The sequence below is a fragment of the Aquarana catesbeiana genome, linkage group LG01 (assembly GCF_042186555.1).
Source record: "Aquarana catesbeiana isolate 2022-GZ linkage group LG01, ASM4218655v1, whole genome shotgun sequence".
Taxonomy (NCBI): Eukaryota; Metazoa; Chordata; class Amphibia; order Anura; family Ranidae; genus Aquarana; species Aquarana catesbeiana.
In genome coordinates this window covers 865,972,063-865,991,275 of record NC_133324.1, presented here as the reverse complement: position 1 = coordinate 865,991,275, position 19,213 = coordinate 865,972,063, and the positions used below count along the sequence as shown (strand labels likewise).

At 40.1% G+C, this 19,213-nt stretch overlaps 1 protein-coding gene across 1 annotated transcript in view; it reads right to left on the bottom strand.

The window, feature by feature from the left end:
• FAM184B (family with sequence similarity 184 member B) overlaps positions 1-19,213 on the bottom strand; it is a 167,423-nt gene that overhangs the window by 42,513 nt on the left and 105,697 nt on the right. The window contains exons 3-6 of the mRNA XM_073609566.1: positions 14,366-14,501; positions 14,121-14,269; positions 11,823-12,029; positions 8,131-8,241 (exon numbers count right to left, since the gene is read on the bottom strand). Coding sequence (XP_073465667.1) covers positions 8,131-8,241; positions 11,823-12,029; positions 14,121-14,269; positions 14,366-14,501 — 603 coding nt within the window. The remainder of the gene's footprint in view (positions 1-8,130; positions 8,242-11,822; positions 12,030-14,120; positions 14,270-14,365; positions 14,502-19,213) is intronic.

The window sequence follows — 19,213 nt, the reverse complement described above, 5'->3', positions numbered from 1 at the left end:
GTTACAGCCTTATTCCAATATGAATTAAATTCATTATTTTCCTCAAAATCCTACAAACCATCCCACATAATGACAACTGGAAAGAAGTTTGTTTGAAATCTTTGAAAATGTATTAAAAATAAAAAAGGAAGAAAATCACATGTACATAAGTATTCACATGACACTCAAAATTGAGCCCAGGTACATCTTGTTTCTACTGATCATTCTTGGGATGTTTCTACAACTTGATTGGAGTCCACTTGTGGTAAGTTCAGTTGATTGAACATGATTTGGAAAAGCACACACACCTTCTATATAAGGTCCCACAGTTAACAGTGCATGTCAGAGCACAAACCAAGCCATGAAGTCCAAGGAATTGTCTGTAGACCCCTGAGACAGCATTGTATCGAGGCACAGATCTGGGAAGGAGTACAGAAAAAATGTCTGCAGCATTGAAGGTCCCAATGAGCACAGTGGCCTACATCATCCATAAATGGAAGACGTTTGGAACCACCTAGAGCAGGCTGCCCAGCCAAACTGAACAATCAGGGGAGAAGGGCCTTAGTCAAGGAGGTAACCAAGAATCCGATGGTCACTCTGACAGAGCTCCAGCATTTCTCTGTGGAGAGAGGAGAACCTTCCAGAAGAACAACCATCTCTGCAGCACTCCACCAATCAGGCCTGTATGGTAGAGTGGCCAGACGGAAGCCACTCCTCAGTAAAAGGCACATGACAGCCCACCTGGAGTTTGCCAAAAGGCACCTGAAGGACTCTCAGACCATGAGAAACAAAATTCTCTGGTCTGATGAAACAAAAATTGAACTCTTTGACCTGAATGGCAAGCGTCATGTGTGAAGGAAACCAGGCACCGCTCATCACCTGGCCAATACCATCCTTACAGTGAAGCTTGGTGGTGGCAGCATCATGCTGTGGGGATGTTTTTCAGCGGCAGGAACTGGGAGACTAGTCAGGATCGAGGGAAAGATGAATGCAGTAATGTACAGGGACATCCTGTCAGGAACCATGAATAAGACGGAGGCAGAAAATGCCGTAAAAATCACACCTTTTATTATAATATTAAAAAATTGCAAAAATAGTAAACGCAGTCAAAACATAGCCAGGGTTCGGTAGCCAAAGTGAGTAGTCACGGCCAAAATAACAAAGGAGTTGCTATGGGACAACTCTGTGTATGTCCTTGAGTGGCCAAGCCAGAGCCCAGATTTGAACCCGATTGAACATCTCTGGAGAGATCTGAAAATGGCTTTGCACTGATGCTCCCCAACCAACCTAATGTTGCTTGAGAGGTCCTGCAAAGAATGGGAGAAACTGCCCAAAAATAGGTGTGCCAAGCTTGTAGCATCATACTCAAAAAGACTTGAGGCTGTAATTGGTGCCAAAATTGCTTCAATAAAGTATTGAGCAAAGGCTGTAAATATTTATGGGATTTTCTTTTGTTTTTTAATTTTTTTGTAAATTTGCACAGATTTCAAACTTCTTTCACGTTGTCATTATGGGGTATTGTTTGTAGAATTTTGAGGAAAATAATGAATATTAGTCCATTTTAGAATAAGGCTGTAACATAACAAAATGTGGAAAAAGTGAAGAGCTATGTGTGTGTGTGTGTGTGTGTGTGTGTGTGTATATATATATATATATATATATATACACACACACACACTGCTCAAAAAAATGAAAGGAAACCTTGAAAACACATCAGATCTCAATGGGGAAATGTATCATGCTGGATATCTATACTGATATTGACTGGGTAATGTGTTTAGGGCGTGGCTACGCGACCTATCAGCTGAAGGCAGCCAGCGTCATCCCGGAACTCATCGTAGCAGGCAGGCCGCTAGGTGCTCTGACCAGCGGTGAGCTGATGCTGACTGTGTCAATGCTGTTTTAAACTTTTATATTGTGTAAGCGCATATTGTAAGGTGGGTTTTGTTTAATAAACTTTTTCACACTATGGAGAGCCTCCCCTTCTATTTCCTTACATGTGTTTACCATGACATTATATTACTCTGACTGAGGAGGACTGAGAGATTCTGGCAGCGGAGGAGCTGATTCAAGGGAGAAAGGAGATAACAGGTTTGCTTTTGTCTTACCTCTGGTAAGCTTAATACCATAGGGGGTCATTCACAAGGTGTGGTGAAGGTGTATTAACCCATGGAAAAGTGCACTCCAGAAGGAATCTAACCCCTTATCTCAACTGTCTGCTGCATGCAATGAACTGCTAATAAGAAAATCTTGAGTTTATGCAGTTGTCACTGCTGTCTCTTATACCACCTCTGCTATATTATGTGCTATTGCTGGTGACTCTGAATGATTACATAGGGACTTTTTGGTTCTCACGTAACTACATTGGATTCTCTGTTATATTATTACTTCTATATTTATATGTATTTTCCTTCATTCGAGATTGTATTATTATTGAGTTTATCACCCTCAACCTTTTGAGTGGTTTGGTGTAATTTCATTAGCGCTGTTAACATTATCTTTTTAAGAGAGTATATTTTGATTTCAAGCTTGTAGCATCATACTCAAAAAGACTTGAGGCTGTAATTGGTGCCAAAGGTGCTTCAACAAAGTAATGAGCAAAGGCTGTAAATATTTATGGGATTTTCTTTTGTTTTTTAATTTTTTATAAATTTGCACAGATTTCAAACAAACTTTTTTCACGTTGTCATTATGGGGTATTGTTTGTAGAATTTTGAGGAAAATAATGAATATTAGTCCATTTTAGAATAAGGCTGTAACATAACAAAATGTGGAAAAAGTGAAGCGCTGTGAATACTTTGCAGATGCAAAGTATATATACACACACACACACTGCTCAAAAAAATGAAAGGAAACCTTGAAAACACATCAGATCTGAATTGGGAAATGTATCATGCTGGATATATATACTGATTTTGACTGGGTAATGTGTTAGGAATGAAAGGATGCCACATCGTTTGATTGAATGGAAAATGGTCAACCTAAAGAGGGCTGAATTCAAAGACACCCCAAAAAAAGTGAGAAAATGATACAGCAGGCTAGTCCATTTTGCTGAAATTTCATTTCAGCAATTTAAAATGGTACTCAGTAGTTTGTATGGCCCCCACGTGCTTGTATGCATGCCTGACAACGTCGGGGCATGCTCCTAATGAGACGACAGATGGTGTCCTGGGGTATTTCTACCCCGATCTGCACCAGGGCATCACTGAGCTCCTGAACAGACTTAGGTGCAACCTATCGGCATCGGATAGACTGAAACATAATGTCCCAGACGTGTTCTATTGGATTCAGGTCAGGCGAGCGTGGGGGCCATTCAATGGTATCAATTCCTTCATCCTCCAGGAAATGGCTGCATACTCTCGCCACATGAGGCCGGGCATTGTCGTGCACCAGGAGGAACCCAGGACCCACTGCACCAGCGTAGGGTCTGACAATGGGTCAAAGGATTTCATCCGATACCTAATGGGTGCCATTGTCTAGCCTGTAGAGGTCTGTGTGTCCCTTCATGGATATGCCTCCCCAGGCCATCACTGACCCACCACCAAACCGATCATGCTGAACGATGTTATATCATCAAAAAGTTAATTTATTTGAGTAATTCAATTTAAAAAGTGAAACTCATATATATTATATAGATGCGTTAAACAATGAGTGATATATTTCAAGCATTTTTTTTTTTTTGATGATTATGGCTTACAGCTAGTGAAAACCCATAATTCAGTATCTCAGTAAATGTATATATTTTATAAGACCAATAAAAAAAGGATTTTTAATACAGAAATGTTGGCTTACTGAAAAGCATGTCTATATACGGTATAGTATGCACTATACCAATACTTGGTCCGGGCTCCGTTTGCATGAATAACTGCATCAATGTGGCGGAGCATGGAGGCGATCAGCCTGTGGCACTGCTAAGGTGTTATGGAAGCCCAGGTTGCTTTCATAGCGGCCTTCAGCTCGTCTGCATTGTTGGGTCTTGTGTCTTTTATCATCCTCTTGACAATAACCCACATATTCTCTATGGGATTTAGACCAGGCGAGTTTGATGGCCAATTAAGCACAGTGATACCATGATCATTTAACCAGGTACTTTTGGCAGTGTGGGCAGGAGCCAAATGCTGCTGGAAAATGAAATCAGCATCTCCATAAAGCTGGTCAGCAGAGGGAAGCATGAAGTGCTCTAGAATTTCCTTGATAAAACACAGTGGATCAACATCAACAGATGACATGGCTCCTCAAATCATCACGGACTGTTGAAAATTTTGACTTTTATTTGGAAATCAAGGTCCCAGAGTCTGGAGGAAGAGTGGAGAGGCACATAATCCAAGTTGCATGAGGTCCAGTGTGAAGTTTCCACAGTCAGTGATGAATTGAGAAGCCATTTCATCTGCTGGTGTTGGTTCACTGTGTTTTACCAAGTCCAAAGTCTGCGCAGCCCTCTGCAAGGAAATTTAGCACACTTCATACTTCCCTCTGCTGACCGGCTTTTTGGAGATGCTGATTTCATTTTCCAGCAGGACTAGGCACCTGCCCACACTGCCAAAATTACCAATACTTGGCTTATTGAACATGGTATCACTGTGCTTGATTGGCCAGCAAACTCGCCTCACATAAACCCCATAGAGAATCTGTGGGGTATTGTCAAGAGGAAGATGAGAGACACCAGACCCACAGGCTGATTGCCTCCATGCCCCACTGCATTGAAGCAGTAATTAATGGAAAAGGAGCCCCAACCAAGTATTGGAATAGTGCATACTACACTCTACATGGACATACAGTTCAGTAAGCCAACATTCCTGTATCAAGAATTATTTTTTTTTTATTGGTCTGTAATATTCAAATTTTCTGAGATACTGAATTATGGGTTTTCACTAGTTATAGGCCATAATCATCAAAAAAAATGCTTGAAATATATCACTAAGTGTGTAACGCATCTATAAAAATATATGAGTTTCACTTTTTGAATTAAATTACTGAAATAAATTCACTTTTTGATGGTATTCAAATTTTTTGAGATGCACCTGTATATAAATCCCCATTCTATGCAAAACTAAAAGAAAAAAATAAATTAATCTTTGAATTTACATAAACGTTTTTGGTTGAAGTGGAATTATGGGAAAAATAAAAAAATGACAGAGGTTGGGACAAACCATATAACATTTAGAGAGGTGCTTAAAATGGGCGCCTTTTAGTTAAAAAAAAAATTCATACAAAAAAAATTGCCATAACTGCTTTGTGTTATTGGGAGCTGGGCTTTATTTTGTTTAAGGTCTATTTAAACTTTCAGTACATGTTAACATTTTGTGGGCTGAGCGAGAGAAATCACAGATCCCCTCCTGTAAACAGATTAGTACCCCTTTCATTAAGGTCCCTTCTTTGGGTAGTGCTAGTGGGTGGAGTATGGTAACCCTATATAATATGCTGTGGGAGGCGGCATGGGCAGAAGAGTAATGCCCTGTACACACGACCGGTTTTGCCGTCGGAATAAACTCCGAAGGTTTCTCCGACGGAACTCCGACAGAATTCTATTCAAGCGGTCTTGCCTACACACGGTCAAACCAAAGTCCGACCAAAGTCTGACCGTCCAGAATGCGGTGACGTACAGCACGTACGACAGGACTAGAAAAAGGAAGTTCAATAGCCAGTAGCCAATAGCTTTCATCTCGTACTTGATTCAGAGCATGTGTCGTTTTTGGTCCTTCGGAACAGCATACAGACGACCGGTTTTCCAGATAGGAATTGGTTCCGTCGGAAATATTAAGAACATGTTCCATTTCTAGGTCCGTCAGAATTTTCAAAAAAAAAAGTCAGATCAGGCATGCACACGTTTGGAATAGACGATGAAAAGATTCCGTCTGACTTTTTCTGTCGGACATTCCGCTCATGTGTACGTGGCTTAACAGGAACAGGCCTCCCCTGATATACACTATGCAAGTATGTAGCCTGAGGGGGAGAACCCTGCAAGGTAGGCCTGGATGGACTCTAGAAGAGAGCCCATTACTGGGGGAACTTGCATTGAGGAGTGAGGGAGAGTTGGTTGAACATTCTGTGTTCATATGTTCTTATCCTGTGGTAAACTTTATCACTGCACATGAAGCTATGGAGCTTAAGAGTGCGATATAAAGAACCACAATATGTTGCTGCCACAGTAAAATCTTTGAAAGACTGCTCATGTGGACATTCCTTTATTATAAAAGGTAGGCCTCAGGCCTGAAAAATGTGAGTTGCTAAGATAGCAGAGTTTTTCCTTTATATAGGTGTGTGCACACCCAATTCCCCCTCTGTGTATGAAGGAGATGGCATGTACCCAGGGATGCTTTCACTCACATTCATGCATAGATGGACAAATCTGCAGTGCCAGCTATTGTATTCTAATAGCCGGCACCCACGGATGTTAGATTACCCAAAAAGTGCCTGCTTCTAATTGGGTCAGCTGAGCTTTCTGTCCACATGAAATATCTACTTTTTTTTAACCTTGTGATGCTGACATAGCTACCCACAGAATGAGGCAGAGAAGCAGGGCAATGTTAATATCATGGGGGATTTCAACTACCCTGTTATTGATTGGGCAGACAGAACTGCACACTCAGCTACAACTCATCATTTCTTGAATGTATTGCAGATGGAGGTGACAAGGTGGAAGCCCCAACTTGAAATAATGCTCTATTAAACCTACTAATATCTACTAATATTAAAAACACAAAGTGGATTGCAGATGTGGAAGTTAGGGATAATTTAGGTAGCAGTGATCACAGAGTAATTACGTTTGTCATAAATTACAAGTAAAAAAGACATGTGGGTAGGACAAGAGCACCAAACTTCAAAAGACTTTACTAAGCTGTGCTCTGTACTACATGATAGTAAATGGGACCAAATTCTTGAAACAAAGAACACTGAGGGAAAGTGGGTGTGTTTTAGTTTGATACAGTATTTAACAACGGCATGTAACAGTGGCTAAAAGCTGCTTTCACACTGCTCCGCTGAACAAATACTTATGCGTTTTTGCTGAGTTTCCGGTGTGTTTTCTGAGTGCCTATTACCCAGCATGCACCTGTGAAACTTGGACATGTGACACAGAATATGCACCAAAAACACAACTCAGGTACATTATTGCTGCATTTTCTATTCATTTCAATGGGGACCTGTGTTTTTGGTGTGGTTTTGAAAACTGCACCAAAGATGCTGCAAGTAGGACTTTTCAAAACACAGCGTAGTTATGTGAAGAGTCCTATAGGATGCAAAAACTTAGTTTGAATAAATCACCAGGACCAGATGGGTTACACGTGAAAGTCCTCAAAGAAGTTAGCCATGGTATATTCAGACCATTGCAACTAATTTTAAGGACAAATTACTAACTAGAATGGTACCAACAGATTGGGGAAAATCAAATGTGTTACCAATATTCAAAAAAGGCCGAGATATATATCAGAAAGACCAGTCACCTGACCAGCAATAGTTTGCAAAGTATTGGAAGAAATAGTAAGGCTTGGTTCACATATATGCATATCGGATGCGTGTTTAACCGCATTCAATTTGCATAACATGTGAATCGGATCGTCTTTCAATGGAGCCGGTTCACACATACCCAGGGCCAGTGCAAGTTCATTTTTGAAAAGGGTCCTGTGCGATTTTGGGTCCAGTTTAGGTGCTAATCTAAGTAAAAAAAAAGCTATTCAACCAGTGAACAAAACCGCACCGAACTGCAAACCACAGCTGGACATTTGTGAAACTAGCCTAAGGGACCATATCTAAGACATTGTCAGCGAAAATTGTATCATTTGTAGTACCCAGCATAAATTTATGAAATTCTGTGCTTGCCAGACCAAACTTTTAATAATCTATGAGGAAGTGAGTGGTGATTTGGATAAAGGAAGGCCTGTGGAGGTAGTGTACCTATATTTTGATAAAACATTTATGTAATTTTGACATTACAGTCTTTTAGTTATATCACTCATAGTTCCACTTTATTGAACACATATGGTAGATTGTGTAAATTGCTCATTGTATGATCTTTTGACAGAGAAACAATCTACCTAGTGGCACGATGGTTAGATAAAATGCCCATGGGTAGCACTGTTCTTTGTAAAGGCCTCCATTACAGTATAAGCCCACGATAGCAATACCCAGATTGTTCCATCTTATCACATATACCTGACATATGGAATCTTGAAGTTTAATGTAAAGGTTGTCCCTCTCCTCCGTCAGTTGATTTATCTTGGCTTCATTTTTCTTTTTCAGCTCTTCAATTTGTATTTCATGTTCCTGTAAGCATTTTAAATTGGCAGAAATGTATTAATGATTAAAGCCAAAAAAAAAAAAAGCAATAAAACACTGTCACTAAACAGAATAAACTCATTTGATATAATTTTTTTGTGACTACGCATGTTGATGTTTGTTTGTACATATACAAAGGAATTCCAATTGACTACTTTGTGGAAGTGCACTATAGGAATTCTCAAAAAAAGTGCCAGTACATCACGTCAGCTGAGTCCCGTTCACTGCAGAATGAATGGAACTTAGCCACTAGTACGTGATGGCTTCAGTAAACACTGTGGAGTATATGTTTAGGGTTATCACGTGTCAGAGTAAGTGTCCTAAATGTCCTAATTAGTGTCCCATCCTATCTTAATAAAGCAAAATCAACCCAAAAGCCAAAGCTTAGCAGTCCTTAAAGGTGGTGGCTGCATTAGTTTTCAATTTTAAGATTTTTTTTTCCTTTATTTTCACCTTATGATCTAACCAGTGACATACTTCCTGTCTTAGAGTGTCTCCGCGCTAGATGGAGAATTTAGATGGATTGGACAACAAAAAAGTTGAACTCCCGCTAACACATTTCTAGCAATTACAGCATCAGTTTTTTTTTCCTTTTGGGATAAAGGTTTTACATAAATGAATAAAAGCTGACCATTGTAAGTCACCCTTTTAGATTTAAATGGTTTGTCTCAATTCTATACAGTATCTCTCAAAAGTGAGTACACCCCTCACATTTTTGTAAATATTTTATTATATCTTTTCATGTGACAACACTGAAGAAATGACACTTTGCTACAATGTAAAGTAGTGGGTGTACAGCTTGTATAACAGTGTAAATTTGATGTCCCCTCAAAATAACTCAACACACAGCCATTAATGTCTAAACTGCTGGCAACAAAACTGAGTACACCCCTAAGTGAAAATGTCCAAATTGGGCCCAATTAGCTATTTTCCCTCCCCGTTGTGTCATGTGACTCGTTAGGTGCATTAAATTTGGTGTTATCGCTCTCACTCTCTCATACTGGTCACTGGAAGTTCAACATGGCACCTCATAGCAAAGAACTCTCTGAGGATCTGAAAAAAGAACTGTTGCTCTATATAAAGATGGCCTAGGCTATAAGGAGATTGCCAAGACCCTGAAACTGAGCTGCAGCACGCTGGCCAAGACCATACAGCGGGAAGTTGAGTTCACGTGCTTAGCGTCATATCTAGAGGTTTTCTTTGGGAACTAGACGTATGAGTGCTGCCAGCATTGCTGCAGAGGTTGAAGGCGTGGTGGGTCAGCCTGTCAGTGCTCAGACCATACGCCGCTGCACACTACATCAAATTGGTCTGCATGGCTGTCGTCCCAGAAGGAAGCCTCTTCTAAAGATAATGCACAAGAAAGCCTGCAAACAATTTGCTAAAGACAAGCAGACTAAGGACATGGATTACTGGAACCAAGTCCTGTGGTCTGATGAGACTAAGATAAACGTATTTGGTTCAGATGGTGTCAAGCGCGTGTGGCGGCAACCAGGTGAGGTGTACAAAGACAAGTGTGTCTTGCCTACAGTCAAGCATGGTGGTGGGAGTGTCATGGTCTGGGGCTGCATGAGTGCTGCCGGCACTGGGGAGCTACAGTTCATTGAGGGAACCATGAATGCCAACATGTACTGTGACATACTGAAGCAGAGCATGATCCCCTCCCTTTGGAAACTGGGCCGCAGGGCAGTATTCCAACATAATAACGACCCCAAACACACCTCCAAGATGACCACTGCCTTGCTAAAGAAGCTCAGGGTAAATGCGATGAACTGGCCAAGCATGTCTCCAGACCTAAACCCTATTGAGCATCTGTGGAGCATCCTCAAATGGAAGGTAGAAGAGCACAAGGTCTCTAACATACACCAGCTCCGTGATATCGTCATGGAGGACTGGAAGAGGACTCAAGTGGCAACCTGTGAAGCTCTGGTGAACTCCATGCCCAAGAGGGTTAAGGCAGCGCTGGAAAAAAATGGTGGCCACACAAATAATTGATACTTTGGGCCCACTTTGGACATTTTCACTTAGGGGTGTACTAACTTTTGTTGCCAGCGGTTTAGACATTAATGGCTGTGTGTTGAGTTGTTTTGAGGGGACAGCAAATTTACACTGTTATACAAGCTGTACACTCACTACTTTACATTGTAGCAAAGTGTAATTTCTTCAGTGTTCTCACATGAAAAGATATAATAAAATATTTACAAAAATGTGAGGGGTGTACTCACTTTTGTGAGATACTGTACCTGCCACATTTGCTTGAAAAATTGGTCAAAACAGAATGAAAAATAACAAACTTACTGGCAAGATTAACAGGTGAATTTAACCGCTTGCCGACCTTGTACAATACCTATACTGCAGCAAGGTGGCTCTCCTGTACTAGGTACATGATCCTGCACTGATGGGTCTGAGGGCGTGCATGCACGTTGCCGTCGACTCGCTGCTGCTGTGACACAGTGGGAGCCAATCAGTGGGTCCGGTGGACTCGATGTCCGCCGGGACCCACCAATTGTACAAGACACAAGCAAAACAGAGGTCTGTCTATGTAAACAAGGCAGACTGCCGTTCTGTCTGTACAGAAGGTAGTGATCCTGTGTTTATGCAAAGCAGGAACACGGATCTATGTCATCCCGTAGTACAAGCACCTCCCTCACAGTAACCAAGCACATTTTAGGCACACATTTAACCCTTTGATCACCCCTGATGTTAACCACTTCCCAGCCAGTGTCATTAGTACAGTGACAATGCATATTTTTAGCACTGATCACTGTATTAGTGTCCCTGGTTCCCAAAAAGTGTCACTTAGTGTCCGATTTGTCCGTTGCAATGTTGCAGTCTGGCTATAAGTCACTGATCGCCGCCATTACTAGTAAAAAAAATAAATAAATAAAAATTCTATAAATATATCCCATAGCTTGTAGACGCTATAAATTTTGCGGAAATCAATCAATATACGCTTATTGGGGTTTTTTTTTTACCAAAAATATGTAGCAGAATATCTTGTGGCCTAATTTTATGAAGAAATTAGATTTTTTAAAATTATTTTTAATTGGATGTTTTTTATAGCAGAAAGTAAAATATATAGTTTTTTTTTCAAAACTGTCGCTCTTTTTTTGTTTAATGGCGCAAAAAAAAACAAAAAAAAAACACAGAGGTTATCGAATACCACCAAAAGAAAGCTCTATTTGTCAGAAAAAAGGAAATCAATTTTAATTTTTAATTTCAATTGTCAGTTAAAGTAACGCAGTGCTGTATGTACCTTCCGGAGATTAAGTGGTTAAAGGAAAAAATACAAAAAAAGGAAAAATAACATAGCACCACATTTACAACAGAAGTGGAAGTGGGTACCTGTCAAAATCAGGTACATGTTCCCCCAAAAAATGTAGCCAAAGTGATAGAGGAGGGGGAGAGGTGGAGGGGGAGGTTAAAAAACAGAACTTCCCCTTTTGAGTGAAGTTCCACTTTAAGTAAAGCTTCTAGCTGACAGCCCACTCTGACTGCGGCTCCACTATAGGGGGCACTATAATATATTGTTTTTGTGCAACTATGATTTTTACTGGTTTCTACTGTACTTTTTGCAACTGTCTTTTTTCTACTTCCATGGCAATTTGTACAGATTTCATCTCCGCAGCATGGATCTTAGTTAGGTCTTCTCGGCTCTTTGCTAACTGCTCTTTAAGATGCTTTGCCTCTGCTTCTCTCTGGCGTTTTGTTTTACTGACTTCGTCTTTGTGCTGTTTCACATGTTCTTGTCTTGGACTTGAGTGTTCCCTGAATCCCTAGAATGAAAAAAAATAAACAAATAAATCAAGGAGTCAACCTTAGTTTTACAGTAGTCAACTGTTATCAAGAAGTCAGTTCAGTACATTACAGTCAAGAACTATATTGTAATTTCTTTTTTGCTTTGGGCAGCATAAGAATAAGAATTGAAATAGAATTGAGTGGCCGAGGAGCAAAGCAAAGGTAAGTATGTGCTGCTAAAAAGGGGGGATTAAGGAGAACCTGTTATTTTGTCCTACATGAAGCTACCTTTCATAAATTATTTTTTATAAGGCTTATAAGGCTGGGTTCACACCTATGCGAATTGGATGCGGGTTTCCCCGCATCCAATTCGCATAGCAGGAGAATGTGACCGGCTCTCTACGGAGCCGGTTCACAAGTCTCAGGGGCGGCTGTGGAGTGCACTGCACAGAAACGCTGTGCATCTTTGCCTCCGTTTCAGGACCGAATTCAGGCAAAGATTCTGCCCTGATTCGTCCTTGAAATAGAGAACAGGGACAGACAGTGTTGCTGTGTGATCCGCGACCGGCTTAAATGTGAACCGAGCCTAAGACAGACATCACCAAAACATACATTTGTAGAAACTTTTTTGTCTGTTGTCATTGAATGATCATTTTCCTTGTCTATTTCTCCATCTTAAAGGCTATGTTCACCTTTATTCACCTTTTTTTTTTCTCTAAATTCCAGCTCCCCTATGTACCAATATAGCATTAATGTACTTATTTTGCAAAAATAAAACCGCTTTCCATTAATTCAACACAGGCTTACCTTACTCTCTTTATATCTATTTAAACACACTGCTTGATATCTTCTGCCTTACTTCCTGGACAGACTTTAGGTCATGACACAGGAAGGAGTTGACCAGCTGAGGGTGGATGATGCAGGGTGTGTGCTAATGAGATCAGCTGGTTAACTCCTTCCTGTGTCAAGACCTAAAGTCTGACCAGGAAGTAAGGCAGAAGTAATCAAGCAGTGTTTTTAAACAGCTATGAAGAGAGTGAGGTAAGCATATGTAGAATTAATGGAAAGCTGCTTTATTTTTGCAAAAAGAAGTACATTAATGCTATATTGGTACATTGGGGAGCTAGAATTTAGGAAAAAAGGGCGAATAAAGGTGAAAGCCTGAAATGGGTATACATAATATACATGCACATTTCCAGGTACATCCTGTACCTGGAAGCATGCTTTCAATATTATGCAGAACAGTCATGTGTATTCGATGAAAGTATTGTTTGATATAGAAAACCATTATATTTAATAACTTAGCTTTCTTAAAGAAAACTGCTTTACTAAATTTGATAAGGTTCTAAAACTTTCTGTTCCATTTTTTTACATTCCAATTTTTGTTTAAATTACAAAGCAATTAAAAAACATAAAAACTGTGGTTTCAATTGGCCACAAGGAGATGTTGTTTTAATTGCCCCATCAAACCTGTCAAAAAAATCTGATTCCCTTCTAACACATTGCTGTAGTATTTCTCCTTTTCTGATTTGATCTTTCAGTAAACTGCATTGAGCCTGTTAATTTATTGCAAAGGTTCGGCTTCACAATCTACAGTATCCTGGAGGTTGGCCAAACTCATGGGTGGTAGATTGCTTATTTTCTGGTGATTACTTGCAATCAAATTTGTAATTCCCGGTGGATGGAAAGTGTTTAATATTGAGCAGTGTAAGGTTTTAGTAGAACATTTTAACATTCTCACTTCTAAAAAGGTATCATGTTTTTTAAATTATTTTTCACGTTTAATAACAATAAATTAAATGTGATACGGCACCTAAAAACAAAGAAAATGACAATTATTTGCAGATGAAGAGAAAATCATCTTAAACTGCCCAGCTGGGGCATATTTATCTCATTGGTCATTTAACACAGTATAGAAACCAGATTTGCAACAGCATCCCTAAGCTGTTTGATATAATCACAACGTGAACATGATACAAGAAACTTGTAACTGTATTGTGTTTCTATTAACTGATAAGCGTACTTGGTGTAGGCTGATAATAAAAAGTAATAAAAATCTTCAGTGCATTGTGGGATTTCCATGTAAAGCGTTTTTTTTGTTTTTTTTAGAATTGTTGCTACTATAATACCTGCTTTGAACTGACAGCTTCCCCACTGTCTCTCTTACTTGCACTTGTCTTACGAGATGGCTTCTGCTGAAGTTGATCTAATTGACTTTTTAATTCAGCTAGTTCGCCCAGAGCAGCTTTGTGTGCGCTTGACACGGTCTTCATCTGTTCTGTCAAAACACAGAATGGTATTATTGCTTTACCTTGCAGTACACAACAAGGAACGCATGCAAACTGCTGCTCAGTAGAGGATTTACAATGACTACCTATCTGGCTCTGGATCTCATTTTCTTGTTGTAATAGTCTCTGTTTCGCCACTGCAAGCTCCTCTTCCACCTGGGACTGTAGGTTTCTGCATTCTATCAGCTCATGGTCCCTCTGACTTAGCTCTAGTTCCAGTTCCTGGAAAAAAAGCACAGCAATTCCTGTATTGTTGAATCAACAAACCAGTTAGTACATTGTAATATTTTTGATTCTATGGCTGTGTCTGTTAAAGCACAACTATACTCTCCCAATCAACATTAAGGGGTAACTCCACTTTCATGGGGAAAAAAATAGCAAATAAAAAAATAATATAGCATATATAATTGCGACACAAGTCATATTGTAATTGAATGTTATTAAAAATTACCTTTGCTTTTCAATCTGCATCCGTTGTAATTTTCTGTATATGCAATGCAATATGGCTACCTGGAGGTGTTCTGTACACAGAATGTGTACAGAGCGTCCCCCAGAAACATAATTTTCTGCTTGTGTGATTGGCTCACCAATTTTCCCAGAAGTCTACACTAAGATACAAGTCAGATTTTTGGCATCCACTGCAACAAAAATGTCATATTTGATGAGATGCTCGCAATAGGAAATAACATCTAAAGGGATGCAGGCCCAGACATTTTCCTCATTTGAACCTCGATTCTGCAGCTGTTGGTTGTTAATTATGAAACCACTCCCATTAGACTCACTCAGCACAGGGGCACAGAGGAACAAACAAGGATTTCTTCAGAATAACACAAGGTAGAAATCTGCAATAAACTTTGTTAAAATCCTTCTAATGTACTGTACATAGATCACCCAAAGGGGAATGTTTTATAATAATAAAAGTGGAGTTACGCTTTAACTATTTTAAGTCCTTATACCGCTAGCCTAATTAAATAGATAGGAAGATATATTAGAATTTCCGTATATACTCAAGTATAAGCCGAGTTTTTCAGCACATTTTTTTTGTGCTGAAAATGCCTCCCTCGGCTTATACTCGAGTCAAGCACTTTTCTGCAGCAGAGAATGACATTTTCGGAACCGAATTTGGGGCCCCGTATCTCGGGGCCACTTGGTGCTAGGAACCCCAAATTTTGTGTGCAAACCCAGCGGAACTAGCACTACAACATAACCAAAGTGGTTCCTAGCCCCAAGTGGCTCCGAGGTACGGGGCCCCAAAGTCGGTTTGGAAAATGTCATTCTCTGCTGCAGAAAGTGCTTGACATTTTCTGAACCAAATTTGGGGCCCCGTATCTCGGGGCCACTTGGTGCTAGGAACCCCAGCTTTGGATATGTTATAGTGCTAGTTTCACTGGATTTGCACACCAAATTTGGGGTTCCTAGCAGACCCCAAATTTTGGATGCAGCTTGGGGGCATCTAGAAACCCTTAACTACCGAGTTTGAAGTTCGGGTGATCTATGGCTGCAAATGGGCACAGTGATGCATGCAAATGGGCACAGTGAGGCTGCAAATGGGCATTGTTGACCCTCTTTTCCACTTACAGTAGCTGCGCATTTCTCACCCTAGGCTTATACTCGAGTCAAGTTTTCCCAGTTTTTTTTGGTATAATTAGGTGCCTCGGCTTATATTCGGGTTGGCTTATACCCGAGTATATACGGTACTTGTATTAAACTTTTTACATTTCATCAGTTTCTTCCTGGTTTCTAGCTAGGCCAAAATGATGTCATACTTCACATGAGTCTTCATGGCATTATTTTTTTCAATCTGGAGGAGAGGCTTTCTCAGCCAAGTACATCCTCCTGCCTGCATGAGCTAAGGACAGATGGCTTCCAGGAAGTAAATTCTACATGAAGTAAATGCTACATGAATCATCTGCCCTTACTCAAAATGGCCAAAGCTACAAATGCTAGGGGGGGCTGTTTTTCAAAGTAATTTCTCAGCTAATAAAAGCATGAAGACATGGATGGATAGGTGAGTTAGCTTTGATTATTAAAAATGAATAAATAACATTTTAGTTTGTGGTGCTAATATACAGTTTAGTTCTGCTTTAAAATATCAAGCAACAAGGAAAAGTTTTTGGTGTACCGGCTTATTTAAATAAAGGGTTACTTGGACTTGAAGAAAGCTTATATATGTTATATAAAGGTGGCTCCGTTATGCCTAGTACACAGAAAAACGAACAAAAAATACCACTTTTGGAGCGATTGCCCAATAATCTGATCATTAGTACACAGCTTTTGAGAACTGATCACGTAAGTTCATGTAAAAATATTCGAAGGGACAAGCATGAAAATTTTTCTCGTATGATAATAGAACACACAATTTTCGTGTAATTAATATAATATTTGTAAAAAAAAAATAGTGTGACCAAGACTACGCATGCTCGGAAACGAAAGAATACATTACAATACAATAGATGACATCACTTCTGAAGTTGTATTCCGTTTTACGAAAATGTTTGTACCTTTAGTAACCTATTGGTTTTCGTTATGAGACTAGCATGCACAAAAAAAAGAAAAAAAGGATGATCATTCCTACAATATTCTAATCATGTGTACTAGGCATTAGGATGTCGGAGAAAGGTCCTTTCTGCTGGTAGTGGAGGCCACAGTGTTGCTTTAAGCATATATAACAACTAAACCATAAAGAGGGAAGGCTAGTATCAGGTTAATTCAGGTTTGCCTGATAAATATTACATTGAAGGCAGTATTTAAACATAATCCTCTCACTGGGCATATCTAAATAATGAGCCCCTTTGGTTTAACCTTTTTACTATGGCACCTCCTGGCCTTTTAAAGCGGAGGTTCACACAAAAATTGTACCTCCGCTTTTTGGAACCCTTCCCCCCTCTGGTGTCACATTTGGCACCTTTCAGGGGAGAGGGGGGTGCAGATACCTGTCTAATACAGGTATTTGCACCCACTTCCGGGCGTAGACTCCCACGGGAGTCTACGCCACTTCCTGTCCCCCCGTGCTGTCTGCTGGGACACACACAGGAGCATGTAGGGCATGCGCTTTCGGCACAGCTGTATTGCTTCAATTTACTTCAAATATGCAGCCTCTTGACGCCAAGGACCAGGCGCCGAGAGGCCGCATATTTGCGTGCAGACGGCGCCAAGGGGTTAAGCAATGGCCAGTCCTACTTTTATTTTAGTAAAAATGAATGCTAGAATGTGCTGCCAGAAGAAGCATGTTGTCTACTTTATACTTCGTTTAATGTACAGGCCAACAAACAAGATAAAGGAGATATGATTCTATGTTTCTTGAGCTATAGTGACTCTTCCGACTCCTCAGAACATCTCCTGTGAAAGAATCGCCACATAAACAGTGCCTTGGAAAAGTATTCATACCCCTTGAAATTTTCCACATTTTGTCATGTTATAACCAAAATCGTAAATGTATTTTATTGGGATTTTGTGTGATAGACCAACACAAAGTGTCAAATAATTGTGAAGTGGAAGGAAAATGATAAATGGTTTTCTAAATTTTTTACAAATAAATTTGTAAAAAGTGTGGCAGTGTGCATTTGTATTCAGCCCCCCTGAGTCAATACTTGAAACCAAGTATTGGTTGGTAGAAAGTAGAACCACCTTTCGCTGCAATTACAGCTGTAAGTCTTTTTGGGGATGTCTCTACTAGCTTTGTACATCTAGAGAGTGAAATTTTTGCCCATTCTTCTTTGCAAAATAGCTCAAGCTCTGTCAGATTGGATGGAGAGCGTCTATGAACAGCAATTTTCAAGTCTTGTTACAGATTCCAAATTGGATTTAGTTCTGGACTTTGACTGGCCATTCTAGCACATGAATATGCTTTGATCTAAACCATTCCATTGTAGCTCTGGCTGTATGTTCAGGGTCATTGTCCTGCTGAAAGGTGAACATCCACCCCAGTCTCAAGTCTTTTGCAGACTCTAACAGGTTGTCTTCTAAGATTGCCCTGTATTTGGCTCCATTCATCTTCCCATCAACTCTGACCAGCTTCCTTGTCCCTACTGAAGAAAAGCATCCCCACAACATGATGCTGCCACCACCATGTTTCACGGTGGGGATGGTGTGTTCAGGGTGATGTGCAGTGTTAGTTTTATGCCACACATAGCATTTTGCTTTTAAGCCAAAAAGTTCAACTTTGGTCTCATCTGACCAGAGCACCTTCTTCCACATGTTTGCTGTGTACCCCACATGGCTTCTCGCAAACTGCAAATGGGACTGCTTATGGCTTTATTTCAACAATGGCTTTCTTCTATCCACTCTTTCATAAAGACCAGATTTGTGGAGTGCACGACTAATAGTTGTCCTGTGGACATATTCTCCCACCTGAGCTGTGGATCTCTGCAGCTCCTCCAGAGTTACCATGGGCCTCTTGGCTGCTTCTCTGATTAATGCTCTCCTTCCCCAGCCTGTCAGTTTAGGTGGACGGCCATGTCTTGGTAGCTTTGCAGTTGTGCCATACTCTTTCCATTTTCGGATGATAAATTGAACAGTGCTCTGTGAGATGTTCAAAGCTTGGGATATTTGTTTATAACCTAACCCTGCTTTAAACTTCTCCACAACTTTATCCCTGACCTGCCTGGTGTGTTCCTTGCCCTTCATGATGCTGTTTATTCACTAAGGTTCTCTTACTGAGGTCCTCACCTCCGAGGGCTTCATAGAACATCTGTATTTATACTGAGATTAAATTACACACAGATGGACTCTATTATTAATTAGGTGACTTCTGAAGGCAATTGGTTCCACTAGATTTTATTTAGGGGTATCAGAGTAATGGGGGCTGAATACAAATGCATGCCACACTTTTCACATATTTATTTGTAAAAAATGTTGAAAACCAGTTATCATTTTCCTTCCACTTCACAATTATGTACTACTTTGTGTTGGTTTATCACATAAAATAGAAAAGA